Genomic DNA, 14,378 nt, shown 5'->3' with positions numbered 1-14,378 from the left:
TATTGCTGCTTTAAAATCTTACCTGATTTCTCTGGGCAACTAGTCATGATTTAATTTCCAGTTCTAAATTTCTTGTGCATTGTTATGCTAGAACTGTTGTATACACTTTATGTAGGACAGGAATTAAAATAACTGTGTAGAAATTGATCTACTTCCTCTTTCATATCTCACTGTGAGTAATGAAAAGCTATTAACAAGAAGCCTCTAGTTGTTGCTCTACATCTTTAACTATTGGTGAACTTAGCAGCTCACTTACATAATATATAAAATGATAAGAAATTAGATAGATGATATTTAAGGTTTTTTCCAGTTCTGCCATTCTTATATTTTCCAGTGATTTAAGTTTTAGTTTCCTTTTTTATAATTACCCTACCCTTTTCCCCCGTCTCATTTAACTGTCCCTTCTCTAACATTTTTTTCTCTTCTAAAATGGTTTTAGAATTTAAGGAGATGTCCATTTGTATATTGAGCTCTTTGAAGAAAACAAATTACAAATTTATCAAATAAGTACAGAACTAAATTTAAGTGGATATGAGATATCATTAATATTGCAGTATTTGTGAGTATTTCTAACTTTTGAAATAATGAGATACAAAGAATTTTTTTAAGGTCTGGGTAAGACCAAGATAGTTAAAGCCCTTTTAGCATCTACTCAGTGAATTAGGGATCTGATAATAAACTGTTTTTAAAAACTGAAGAAATGACTTAGTTTTTACATGTAATAGAGGCTCTGAAACTTTGAGTAAATTTAAATTTTATTATTCATGATTAAAACTAATGTGTATTTTAACAAACTGATTTAATATTGCTATAACAAAAATCATACTTAATAGGAATTCATTTTACTATAGGTAAAATTTGTGTAAGTTTTTTTTTTTTCTTTTCTCTTTATAAAGGTGAATAGCCATGTACCAGGAATAGGATACCAGATTTTTGGAAATGCAATCTCTATCATCCTGGGTTTAACTCCATTTGTTTTCCGACTCTCCCAAGCTACAGACTTGGAACAACTCACAGCACATTCTGCTTCAGAACTTTATATGATTGCATTCGGTTCTAATGAAGATGTCATAGTTCTTTCTATGGTTATTATAAGTTTTGTGGTTCGTGTGTCTCTCGTGTGGATTTTCTTTTTTTTGCTCTGTGTAGCAGAAAGAACTTATAAACAGGTGGGTATATTAAAGACTTCTGAGTAGAGAATATTTTATCCTTTTCCCAATATTCAAAGTATTCCTGAAGTATTTTAGTATTTCATTAAATCATTTTGATCTGCTAATTCATTTCTTGTTTTGTTTTTGTCGTACTTAAGCAAATAAAATCATAGAAATCCACATTTTGTTTTTCTGTGGTAATCTACTTCAAAATTAATCCTTACCTTTATCTTTTTTAGCGCTTACTTTTTGCAAAACTGTTTGGACATTTAACATCAGCAAGGAGAGCTCGAAAATCTGAGGTTCCTCATTTCCGGTTGAAGAAAGTACAAAATATAAAAATGTGGCTATCTCTTCGGTCCTATCTTAAGGTAGAGTGATAGTGATAGAAGTACTCTTAATGTGCCGGCTCCCTCTCAGAGTTCCCCTTTGTCAATATGTAGGTATGTCTAGATGTGTACTCATATACATACTCACATAATGCTGTGGGGCCATACTTAGTGCTCTTTGTGCTCCATGTGCAGAAATCCAAAGTAAATGTTTAACTGGTTCTTTGTAGTAAAACACCTAAAGTCTAAAATGTGTAAGTGCATTTGAAGTAGATGATTCAAGATCAGGTTGTCCTAACTTTATCTTTGTTCATAAATCTCACCTTTTGTTTCTACCTGGGATGGTTATCTAACAAGCCAGCAGAGGGAGCTCACTGCTTAGAAAAGAATTTTAAAAAAATAATCTGAAATCAGAGTCCCCTCAGTGAAGTGGCCTACTACTATTTAAAAATATTAACTTGCCATTCCGAACCATTCTTTTAATGCTGTTCTTTTTATTTAATCTTTAAAAATAACTACTAATTATGGAAGTAAGATACTAAAAAGAAAACAACTTCAGGTGGGAAATGAGAAACATCTGAATGAATTTTAGGAAAATACTTCTGAAGATTATTTCTTTGTTTTATAAAGTAGCAATGAATATCATTATGTATGGAGTTGACCTTGAAGACCAAATACCCTCTAACATGCCTAGATCTTTAATGCTTTTTATTTTGAAATAACAATGAAAGTGAAAAAAAGTTTGCACTGTTTGTCTACCCTTCTATTTAAAATATTCATTATTCTGCTTAGTTATTTAACTTGTTAAATTCAACTAACTTAGTCTCCATTGGGAAATGCTACAAATTGGCATAGATTATTTTTTTCTCACTGTGACATTTGTTATATAGAGGGATGAATATGTCTTTGTTGCATGACTTAGCAAGAAGCCATCCCAAATTTCCCTTCTTTATCAACCCTACATAGGTATTGCATTCTTTTGTACATTGATTAATTTATTCAATAAGCATTTATTTAATGTTAACTATTTGCCATCCACTGTCCATGAGATGAAATTATTTAACCCCAGACCTAGGAATTACCCATGGAATTTACTTCCCTCTTTTGCATTTCCAACATCCAATTTATCATTAATTTCCACCCTTTCTGCTTCCAAAATATATCTTGAATTCATTTATACAATATTTGTATTTGTTTCGATTTCCACCACCTTAATTGAAACCAGTTTAGACTACTGCAGCTGCCCCTTCACTGGCCTCCCAGCATTCAGATTTCCTCCCTCAAATACTTTCTTCAGTCTGCCACCAGAGATCTTTTTAAAATGTAGATTTGACCATATAATTTTAAAACTTTCTGAAGGTTTGTCATTGCTCTTAGGATAAAGAACACAATCTAACAGGGCTTACAGTGCCCTTCATGACCTAGCGCTTGCCAGTAGCCTGTCTTTCTTGTCTCATTTTGAAACACTTTTCTGTACATTCCAGCCACACTAGACTGCTTCAGTTCTTTGAATGTACTTCAGGAAAAACTGAAGGTTTTTCCTGTTTCTGTCCTCTTACATGTTCTCTTCCTTCTGCCAAGAACATGACCATGTGCCATCTTACCCCTGTACCTAGTTTGGTATAAATACCACTTTCTTAGGAAGATCTTCCATGCCCACACAGTCTTGTATTTGGGAATTAGGAGGATGAGCCTGGGAAGAGCTCCCTGAAGAGTGACTCCCTACCAGTTTTCTCAAAGCATCTTGTACTTTTCCTTCATAGCACTTGTCACAATTTATCACCTATAAGAGTGCTTATGAGAGTGATGTCTGACTTCCTACTAGTTCCTGTGAACTTACAGACTGTCTGTTTCATCCTCTGCTGTATTTCCACCACCTAGCACAGTGCCTCATCTGAGCAGGTGCTTAAGGAACATTTGTTGAATGAATAATTAGTGTTTGAAAAAATTAAATTCATTAAGAATTTAGGAAGGTATGCTAAGAATTCCAGGCTATATATTTGCCATTTTCATTGCATTGCAAATCCTCAGGAAATAGTAACCCTTTATAAGTAAAGTTCATCTGACAAATGAGGTATATTTTCAACATTGTAAGTTATGATCAACCTATAGCGATAGATCAACACCCTAATTGAAATCATGGATTAGATGCTAATTAGTAAATATGTTTAAAAGCATTTTTCCCATTTTTCAGCGTCGAGGTCCTCAGCGATCAGTCGATGTAATAGTTTCCTCTGCTTTCCTGTTGACTATCTCAGTTGTATTTATCTGTTGTGCCCAGGTGAGTTAACTTGTTTTGTGTAGAAATTAAATAATCAGAACTACAAAGATCCAGCTTCAGAAAGTTTTCTAATAATAAACAATAAAAGTAATAATATAAATAACCCTAGTTACACAATTTTGAAATTGGCTTTTTGCAGTTGATTATTTTATTCAGTAGAATAAATAAACACATCTTATTTCTGTGTCACACTAGTGGCTAGCATATTCTCAGATGTCTATTGATTAGACCTGTAATAATCAGTTTTTGTCTACAGTTTACCTCATTACCTTTATTTCTGAAAACAAACTTATAAGTCACTATAGTTACGAAATTGTTTCAGACTATTTTCCATGAACCTCTGTTTTATTCACATTAAACATTAATTATTTTATATCTGAATTGTCATTGTGATTTGACTGCCTCATACTCTGTAAAAGAATTCTTATTGACCAAGATTAGTTAGGAGACACAAATGTATCTCGGGGTATATTTTGTACCATGACATTTAATCTTCCACCTCAAATATTATGACATACTAGATTACCTGAAAATTCTGCTTTAAAACATTATACAATGCTAGAAAAATAAAACCCAGCTTTTTAATATACATATTATATACATATCTGAGTTTATAAAACAGTCAGGGACCATGAAGATAAAACTGAAAAACAGCGATTAAGTATATGTGTGAATGTGTAGCAGCCCTAGGATAAGGAAGTGAGGTACATTGTCAGTTTTAGTATCTTAGAGACTTGAGATTTTTGTGCTCACGGGGGGACAGATGAGGCCTCGACCTGCATACATTCTTATACATGCTTACATGTAAAACCAGAACCTCAAAAGCCTGTAGTCTCTGAAAAGGTGGAACAAGAAAAGCAGTCTGCCCACCAGCATAGGAAGGTGGTAAGGAAGCTTGTCTCTGACTGCCTGAACTCTGGCAAGGAGGTGGGAGAAAGTCTCTCCTAAGAACTGTAGACCTGCATTTATTACAGATTCAGTTCCAAATGTACATTACAGGTCTTTCCCTGTAACCGCTGTTAATATAAATAGTAATTCTAGACTCCTGGATATGTAGTGGAAACAAAACCAAGACTGTTCTGGGGTATGTGACTTCAACTCACAAGATAGTCACAAATAAAACCTCCTCAGGTTTTAAAACACATAAATAAACAGTACAACATGAATATATTAACAGATCAATAAACAGCAGGAATAGACCTCCATCTACTTCAGATAATAGACTGATCAGATAGAAACTTTAAGATAAGCTTGTTTAAAATGATTAAAGACATGGGTAACACTATTAAAAATATAGATTTGAAAGAGGAACCAAACAGTTCTTTAGAGAAATAAAAAAATATGTCATTGACATTAAAAACACAACAACCAGAAGAAAATAGATTGAAAACAGCTAAAGATAGTGAACTGGGAGAAGGAAAAAAGTTACCCAGAATATAAGACAGTGATAAAGAGATGGAAATATGACAAGGGGATTGAGACAGGAGATTTATCATACATCTAACAGGAATTGCAGATGGAAAGAAGAGGGACAGCAATATTTGGAGAGATAATGGCTATAAGTTTTTCTGAATTGATGAAAGACATTAATTTTCACCACACTTAGACACAATAGAAACTGCAGAACACCAGAAAGCAAAGAGAAAAATCTTAAAAGCAACCAAAAGAAAAAAACTGAATTTTGTACTCCCAATTTCTAATTACATCTCAGTCTTTTCTTCAGAGTGTAAATTCCATGTTCCTGAAGTGTATCTTGTGATTTCTTTTTGTCTCTTATAAACATAAAATCTATTTATTGATAGCAACAAAAGATACGTGAAACATCATACTGTTGAAAGGTTTTGAATGTAAAAGGATAGAAAAAGACATTGTAGGCAAACACTAGCCAAGAGAAAGCTGGTAAATTTTAATATCAGGTGAAATAGACTGTAATCAAAGAAGCCTGACAAAAATTAAAAGAATAATTCATCAAGAAGATGAATTTGCATTGCATGTGATCCTATAACTTCAAATATATCTTTTGGCTATGTTATAGCCAAAATCAGTAGCCCTGTAGTGAGAAATTGACAAAATACCACATTGGGAGGTTTTAACACATTTAGTAATTGATAGATTAAACAGACAAAAAAATATAATGAAGTTATGTATCGAAAGACAGTCAAAATTTTATTCTAAAACTGGAGAATATTTATTCTTTTCAGGCATAAGGACAGTTATAAAAACTTTCCCATGTTCTAGGCCATAAGGTAATTCTCAACTGAAACACATACCACTTGATTTAGTTGTAAATACAGTTAGAAAACAGCAACAGCAACAAAAAACCTCATACATGTAGAGATTTTAAAACATAGATAACAAATGTTTAAAAAGGAAAAGACCAGTATTAAACTGAAATACTGGCACAGTTGGGGATTTTTTCAAAAGAATATTGGTGTAAGTTACTTTATGTCATTAAAGTTAAAAGTTTAGGCGGACAGTTTTGTAAAAATGTATAATTTATTAAAACAGACTCAAAAAAATAATTGAAAAACTGAGATCTGTAACCAGAAAGCAATATTGTTTCAGTAGTTTAAAAATCTGCCATCAACAAATATCCTCTAGATCCATGCAGTTTTACAGGTAATCCTAATCTCGCACGAAATAACAAGAAAAGAGAAAAACGGTACATTTCCCCAATCCATGTTATGCATCTAATATAACCTTGATACCAACACAAGAGATGTATAAAAATGGAAAACGATGAGTTAATTTCTCTTATTAACTTAGACACAAAATACTAGGATGGTGAAGCCAGCACTAAGATGGTGAATAACAATAAATATGCTATGATCAAGATAGTTTACTCCTGGAATGCAAAGATACTCAGCTTTAGAAAATCCATTAATCTTGTTTGAGCTTGTTTAGTTGATTAAAGGAAGAAACATCTGATCATTTCAACAGATGCGGAAAACAAATTGGTAAATTTCAATGGAGATTTATAATGCAATGACTGGAAAGTACTGTCCTTATTCTGATAAAATGTATCTTTCAAAAATTGGAGTAAACATTGTACATATAATATTCATTACCTTAGAGGTATTCATTTTAAAATCAGAAATAAGACACAATCTCTCTACAACTTCTAGTCAGAATTTTGATAGAGGGTACTAACCAGTGAATACAGGAGAAAGAAATAAATGGTATAAAGATGAAAAAGGAAAGAACAAAATCATAGACTATGTGAGTGTATGTATAGAACATCCAAATGACTTTACTAATTATTTAAAATATGATACATTTTTTAGAAGATCAAGATCAACAAAAATGGTTACATCAACATTAAAAAAAATGAATTTTGTCCTATAAGCCAGAGATCAGCAAACTACTTCTGTAAAGGGCCAGTTAGTAAATATTTTAGAATTTTGCCTGGCTCATACAGTCTCATATATTCTTCTTCTACCCCACCCCTCCCTTAAAATTTTAAGTACTATGAAAGAGACCATAAGACAAAATGGAGTCTGGGGAAAGATATTGGCAAAATATGTGACTTAAATGGCATTGTTATTCAGAATATATAAGTAACTTCTAAAATCAATAAGAAAAGCAGGCAACTTAATATAGGAAAAGTAGATATGGAATAGAAAAAGTTAACTTATGGAAGAGGAAACCCAAATGATCAATAAACATATGAGACATGTACATTCCCCCTAAGAATCAAGAAAAATAAAGTCAAATCAGTAAGAAAACACTTTATACCTATCAGGTTGGTTTAATAATACCAAGTGTGGGCAAAAATGAGGGGCAAAGGAAACTCTGATAACACTGCTGAGAGTATAAATTGGTACAGCTGTTTTAGAGACAAATTTGTAATATCTAATAAAGCTGAATATGTGAATATCCAAGGATTCAACAATTTTACTTTAGATATTAACTCCTGGAGAAAATCTTACATGTGTGTACAAAGGCAGCATAATAGAGTGTTCCTATTACAGCACTTTTGTAATAAGGAAATTTAGCAACAAAATAAATGTTAATGGATAGAGGAGGCCAATACATTGTGCTTGATTCTTTCTCTGTAATATCTTATAGGAGTTAGAATGAAGGAATTTGAGCTTCATGTATCAACACAGATAGTTCTTGAAAACAAAGTTCAGTGGAATAAAGAGCAAATTGAAGAATGATGTGGACATGATAACATTTTTATAAATTCTAAAATATATAAAATAACATAGGATAAAGATATATATGTAGCTAAACTATAAACTGCAAGGCAAAGATAAACAAAATTTTTTACCCTTAAGAGAGGATAGAGAAGGGGAATAACAATTAAGGGAAAGTTTAAAAGAGCTTTGGCAACTAAACCTTTTATCTTTTATTTTTCAATAACCTGAAATATTGCAAAATACTAAGATTTGACAAAAATGGGTAGAGGCCCCATGGATTTTGATTACCTTATATGCTATGCTTTTTATGTGTTTGAAATATTTCATAGTATATGTGAAATGTCTTTAAAATGCAATACTACATGTTCAATTTGTATGAAGTAAAATGTAATTTTCTCTTAAAAAGAAATTGTTTGAATAACATTGCTTTTTCATGCTGCCTTTCTCACACACTTTTAGTTGCTTCATGTGCATGAGATCTTCCTTGATTGTCATTACAACTGGGAACTGGTAATCTGGTGCATCTCGTTAACCCTTTTCCTCCTAAGATTTGTTACCCTTGGATCAGAAACAAGTAAAAAATATAGCAATACCTCAATATTACTTACTGAACAGGTGAGAATACATGTTTATTATGTTGTAAATTAATGTCTGTAGGGTACACATGAAACTAAAATGTTTTCTTTTACTTCAAGTTATTGAGGAACCTATGTTACTAGATTAAGACCATTTCTGTCATAAAGCAAAACTTGAAATTTGATGGGACACAAGCCTTTCTTCAATGTTCCCGCCTTGATGTAGAATTCAAATATAATCTGTTTTTTGTCCCATTTTCATTTAACAAGAAGAACCGTTTATAGAAATGATGGATTTTAAACCATTTATGGGGGGTATGTTTGCTTTCCAGTAGAGCAGAGCCATGTTTGAATAAGTATGAATGTATGAATTTTTATTCAGTAGAAAGGATAAAACATAATAATGTTGATGATTAACTTTATTTTGTATGAGTTTGTTTAATGTTTTTCTTACCATTCTATAGGAGTTATTCTAAGAAACTTAACTGCCAGTGAACTTATTGAGTATTTTTGTCAGTGATAGTTTGATTTAAAAAATTGGTAACCTTATCAAATGAGCTCAGTTAAATGAAAGAGGAAAGTAGCAAACAAACCAATTGAATTATTTTAGTTATTATTTATTTTTTAGGTTGGTTTGTTTCTGGGTTTTAAAGTATACCACCTTTTAAGTAATGATATCCAGTTTTCCTTACTTGTTGTAGCTTTTAATTATATTTTAAAAACTTACATGGTTATTTTCTTCTAAAATAAATTTGTTGTAGGAAATTTGGAATATACAGAAAAGTATGAAGTATATCAATACTAATATCAAAACCAGAGAACTACTATTAACATTTCAGTGAATATCTTTCCATTTCTTTTAAAACTGAATATTTGTTATAATTTTAAATATTTTTAACTTTTCTTTTTATAAAAGATAAACCTATACTTGAAAATGGAAAAGAAACCTAACAAAAAAGAGGAACTGACACTAGTGAATAATGTTTTGAAACTGGCTACTAAACTGCTAAAGGTAAAAATAAAATTAAAAATGGATATAACATAGAATATGCTGTTCTGACATTGTATCTCTCTTTTGTTTGTAGATCCTACCTTGTATTTGGTTTTTATGAATATCCATATTATTTCCAAATTATATTTGAGCACATTCACACAATTTACATTTTACTTCACACTGCAAAACTAAACAAAGTAATCCAGATTATTTTTATTAGGAAATTTTAAGACTTTTAACAATGGTTAGAATATTGTAGCATTGGCATCTTTGGAAATTTTTGCCCCCTAAAACAGATTGCAAAAAATTTAATGTTAATTTGGAAATTTTTTTATTTTGTATTTCTCAGAGCAGTCTTCTTGCTTGGCCTGTGTTAGCTTAAAAAGTAGTAACACATAATCATTATAATATATATTACCAATAAACACTTATATTTTCAAATCATTTGTGGTAATAATCAAAAAGAATATAATTTCAATATATCTGATCTCATAACTCGGTCAGTAATTTAATAAAATATTTTTTCACTGCTTTTCAGTGTTAGTAATTCTTTTTTTCTTAAAAAGAATTTTTGTAATTCTCAATTTTTATAACAAATGAAGTATAATTCTTAGAGTTGTTTGTAAGTGTTCAGAAAATAGTATGAAATTAGTTGTGTCTCAGTATTATGGTTAATTCTTTAAAATGTATTGATTTGGTATAGATTGCACCTGACAGCATAATAGGCATTGAAAGGGTTCAGAAGAGGATGGTGGGTTTGTTTTATACGTGTATATTGAATATCTTCAGAGTGTAGGCACTGGGATAGACAGGAATAAGCTATGAAGAGGAGATTTAAAAGCAGCTTCTATCTCAGTGTAGAGAGGAATATAAAAAAACTAAAATACAAAGCAGAACAGCATGATCCTCTTTGATCATGCAGTCTTTTAGTTAGAAACCTGGGACTTAATATAAATTGCTCCTTCTCTCTCATTGTTCACAACCAAGAAATTCTCTGGCACATTGTTTCAACCTCTCAAAGATCTTCCAATTCATCCCCTCTTCCCTATCAATACTGCCCTAAGTCAGACCCTCATCGTTTCTCAATTAAACTTTAGATACACTGAACCCTTAAGGTATTCCTGTTTCTGGTCTCACTGCTCTCTCATCCATCCTCCATATTGCTGACCCGGTGATCTTTCTCACATGCACATCTGATATGCTACTCCCCTAATTAAATTCCTTTAGTGCCAGTCTGTCAATACAGTCTGCCTAAGGACCCTTACTTATATAAGTAGCCGATGTATAAGTTTAAAGTAATTCTTCCCTTGTACTTGGGCTCTAAAAATGCTGAGCCACTTCTGACAACCCAAAGGTAACTTGTTCTCAGATGTCTTGATAGAATACCTACTCTCCCTTCTCACTACGTTTCAGAAGCACTTTCCTGTGTGGTCCACTGCCTGTTGTACATACCTCTTTTGTGGAACTCTGATAGTTTAATTACTCATTTGCATGTCTATTAGACCGTAAGGTCCTTCAGCGCAGAAACTGAATCTTAACTTCCCAGAACCTAGCACATGGCCTGGCCTAAAATAGAACTGTAGCCCTGGCTGGTTGGCTTAGTTGGTTCAAGCATCATCCCGTACACCAAAAAGGTTATGGTTTGATTCCTGGTCAGTGCACATACCTGGATTGAGGGATTTGATTCCCAGTCAGAGTGCACACAGGAGGCAACTGATGGATGTTTCTCTCTCACATCAGTGTTTTTCTAAAATATCCATAATTTATAACTGTTTCTTGAAACAGTTTCTTAAAAAATTCTCATTGTTCTTTTTCTAGGAGTTGGACAGTCCCTTTAGGTTATATGGGCTCACAATGAACCCACTGCTTTATAACATCACCCAAGTTGTCATCCTGTCAGCCGTTTCTGGGGTTATCAGTGACTTGCTTGGATTTAATTTAAAGGTAAGAACTTACAGGTATTTTTTTATTATTACTTAGTGGCCTGTTACATTTTTGTGACTTTTTTTTACCCTAGCACTCTCTTAAGATCTCACATGTACAATAATGGAATCATTTTGATAATACTGTTTATAATTAATGAAAATAATTTCACATTTAATTTCAAATAATGATAAGCATTCTTGGTTTATAATACTATTAAAATTTCTAATTTGGAATAGTATTTATTACAAATAGAACTCTATAAAATAAGTGGAGGTATTTCTTTTTACTCATATGAGTCCAGTTTAGGTGATTAAAAAAAAGAAAAGTGCCCTATTTCTTTTTTCTTTTCTTTTTTTTTTTTTTGGCCAAAAGTTATATTATTTATCTGTATAGCAGTGATTATATCCTTGCTATATGTTCAGCTGTTAATGAATAATGTATAGACTATTCACATTAAACTAGTTGTGTATGTATATTGCCAATTCCCTGTAAAAGAAAGCAAGAGAAATCTGAATTTCACTTTGCTTGTTTAAGGTGAATTTTTCTTGAAAACAAAAGGATAAAAGTTTTAAAAAGTAGAACATATACTTGTTTGTGAATGAAACTTAGATAAAAATAGTATTCTGTGATATAATTTAATAAGTTGTGATATTAAAATTGGCTCTAATGGCCACTACTTCTATTATTTTTTCACTAGCTGTGGAAGATTAAATCATGACAATTCAGAGAAAAAGAAGATATAGCCTCTTTTCCGGAATAAGAGTACCAACTTAGCTGCCTGAACGTAGTCACTGAGTCTTTGCTTCAGCAGTCTCAGCTGGGAAATTGAAGTGTTTACATCACACTGTCTTGTGCAATCCTTATATTTATTTTACTTGTTCACTGTTTTTTTACATTTACTTTAGTCTTTATATTTTGTTTTTAGCATTGATGTGTACTTAGTTGTTGATGAAAAGGGTGATAAAACTGATATCCAGATACTTGAGATCCTGGTAATTGTTCATAAATAATTGACAAAACAACAAATTGTGAGAATAGAAGCCATCACTAAGCACTGTTTCTCCATCAATGCCGTGAACTTGCCTTACTTGAGAAAAACTTCTTCAATTTTGGAATAATTGCATGGGACTCAGCTTAACCCATAAAACGTTTTCTTCAGTAAATCAAGATCCAGTCAGGGTTTCTCTTGAATTATTTTGGGACGATGCCAGGATCTAAACTGATTAAGCTGCAGTTAAGCACCCTTCAGTATTAATATATATGGTATTACATAACAGGTCAACAAAGTGCTCTTTGATGATAAAACTCTTAATAGAGCAATAATTGTAAATGGTTACCATACTGTAAGATATTTTGATAAAAATTTACTAGTGATAATTGTATTTATTTGAAACACTGGGCTGTTTGCACAGCTCTAACTGTGCATGCTCAAAATGTGCACTTTTTAAAATTGTTACTTTTAATGCGTTTCTTTATATGGGATATGTTATAGTGTACTAGGGCATGATATGGTATCTTTTTGAGTGAGGTATATACTCATCTCACAAGTGAAGTGCCTATTGATATTACTAAAGTACGTTATGTTTACTCAAGTAAAATATTTTTCTCCCCATGGTACGCTGTAGTGTATGCTCTTCATACCACACTCAAGTGAACAACTTAAGAACCAATAAAATATTCCTCTTATTGATAGTTATAAAAGTACTGTACACCCAAATTTTCAGAAGAGGCAACCTCAGCTTGCAAATTGTATCCTCTAAACTTAATCTGGTATATCCCCTCCTCCCCATCATCACCCAGTTATATAAGGGCTATTTTAGATGTTTTTAACCTGGAAAATTAACTCATCGCACCAATCCCCATCACAACCCCCAGATAATTTGCCAAGTGTCCAAATGAAAACTTACTGTGTTGGCACATTAGGTAAATAGGGCAAATATGATGGTATCTTATTAGGCCTTGATTTTAAGTTGTTATATTTGTACAATCAAGCATATTTTAGAAAATAATTGAAACATGAAATGTATTGCAATTCTTTTTAAACTGGGCATCTAGTTTCTAAAACAATTTATTTGAAGCAATTTAGATTTTTCTTGGTGCAAGGTGTATCATGTTGAATATCCTCACATTTTTAAAAACATTTTAGGGATTTTAAAATAATGAATTGTAAAATTATGTATTTGATTGGTGCAGTTTTAATCCCCAAATCATAATATTAAGATTGGGAATGTGTAGAGAACAGAGCCATGTCATGATGTCACTGTGTTCTTACCATTCCTTTTCATCAGCCTCAGTTCAGCTGCTGTACTATATTTTTTTCTGTAGAAAACAACAAAAACATTTTGTTTTATTTGCCTATGTTCTAGTATGTTTAATAATGACCAAAGTGCATTCTGAGTTTTTTAAAGGAATGTATTACTGGAGCTTTAAGAACATACTTATTTTCTCATGTGAAAAATTAGGCTTTGTCTGATATGTTTCTTCTTCCTCTATTGTCTGATGTTGAGGTTGTTTTTAGGAATTATATTTTATAAACTTTTTCAAAATAAGGTACAAAGCTATTCAAAACTTAACATTTGCACAGAATATGTCAAATATATTTTGAGAAAAAAAGTACAACATGAGTTCTGTTAGAATAAAAGAGGAAAGAAATTATTGTATCACAAAAAAACTTATTTCATAATGAAATTATTTTTGAGAAAAGTAGCTGAGTATACTGATTTAGGAGAATGCTAGTTTTGGACTGAAGTTTATTTTAACTTGGAGTTGGGAGTTGACTTATTGAGTACCGTATGCCTCTCAACAACTTATTAATAATATGTTGAATTATTTCACTAATGTGGGCAACAGTATAATAGTAAAGGGAAAAAGTTGTCATTTTAAGTAGTTCAGAGCAGTAATGGAACTGTTTTCAAAGCAGAAAAATTGACTTGCTGCCTTTAAGAATACCATGAATGTAAGAAATTAAAAGAAATTATAA

At 31.8% G+C, this 14,378-nt stretch overlaps 1 protein-coding gene across 2 annotated transcripts in view; it reads left to right on the top strand.

The window, feature by feature from the left end:
- PHTF2 (putative homeodomain transcription factor 2) overlaps positions 1 to 13,774 on the top strand; it is a 123,630-nt gene extending 109,856 nt beyond the window's left edge. For both annotated transcript variants that reach the window (XM_054564136.1, XM_054564135.1), the window contains 7 exons: positions 897 to 1,169; positions 1,391 to 1,522; positions 3,675 to 3,761; positions 8,363 to 8,518; positions 9,395 to 9,490; positions 11,291 to 11,416; positions 12,096 to 13,774. In XM_054564136.1, the coding sequence (XP_054420111.1) occupies positions 897 to 1,169; positions 1,391 to 1,522; positions 3,675 to 3,761; positions 8,363 to 8,518; positions 9,395 to 9,490; positions 11,291 to 11,416; positions 12,096 to 12,116 (891 nt within the window). In that variant the 3' untranslated portion in view covers positions 12,117 to 13,774. The remainder of the gene's footprint in view (positions 1 to 896; positions 1,170 to 1,390; positions 1,523 to 3,674; positions 3,762 to 8,362; positions 8,519 to 9,394; positions 9,491 to 11,290; positions 11,417 to 12,095) is intronic.
- The last annotated feature ends 604 nt before the right edge of the window (positions 13,775 to 14,378 follow it).

This window comes from Pteronotus mesoamericanus, unplaced genomic scaffold (genome assembly GCF_021234165.1).
Source record: "Pteronotus mesoamericanus isolate MK-2021 breed Mesoamerican mustached bat unplaced genomic scaffold, CSHL_Meso_final scaffold_85, whole genome shotgun sequence".
Lineage (NCBI taxonomy): Eukaryota > Metazoa > Chordata > Mammalia > Chiroptera > Mormoopidae > Pteronotus > Pteronotus mesoamericanus.
This window is presented reverse-complemented; position numbering and strand designations above follow the sequence as displayed.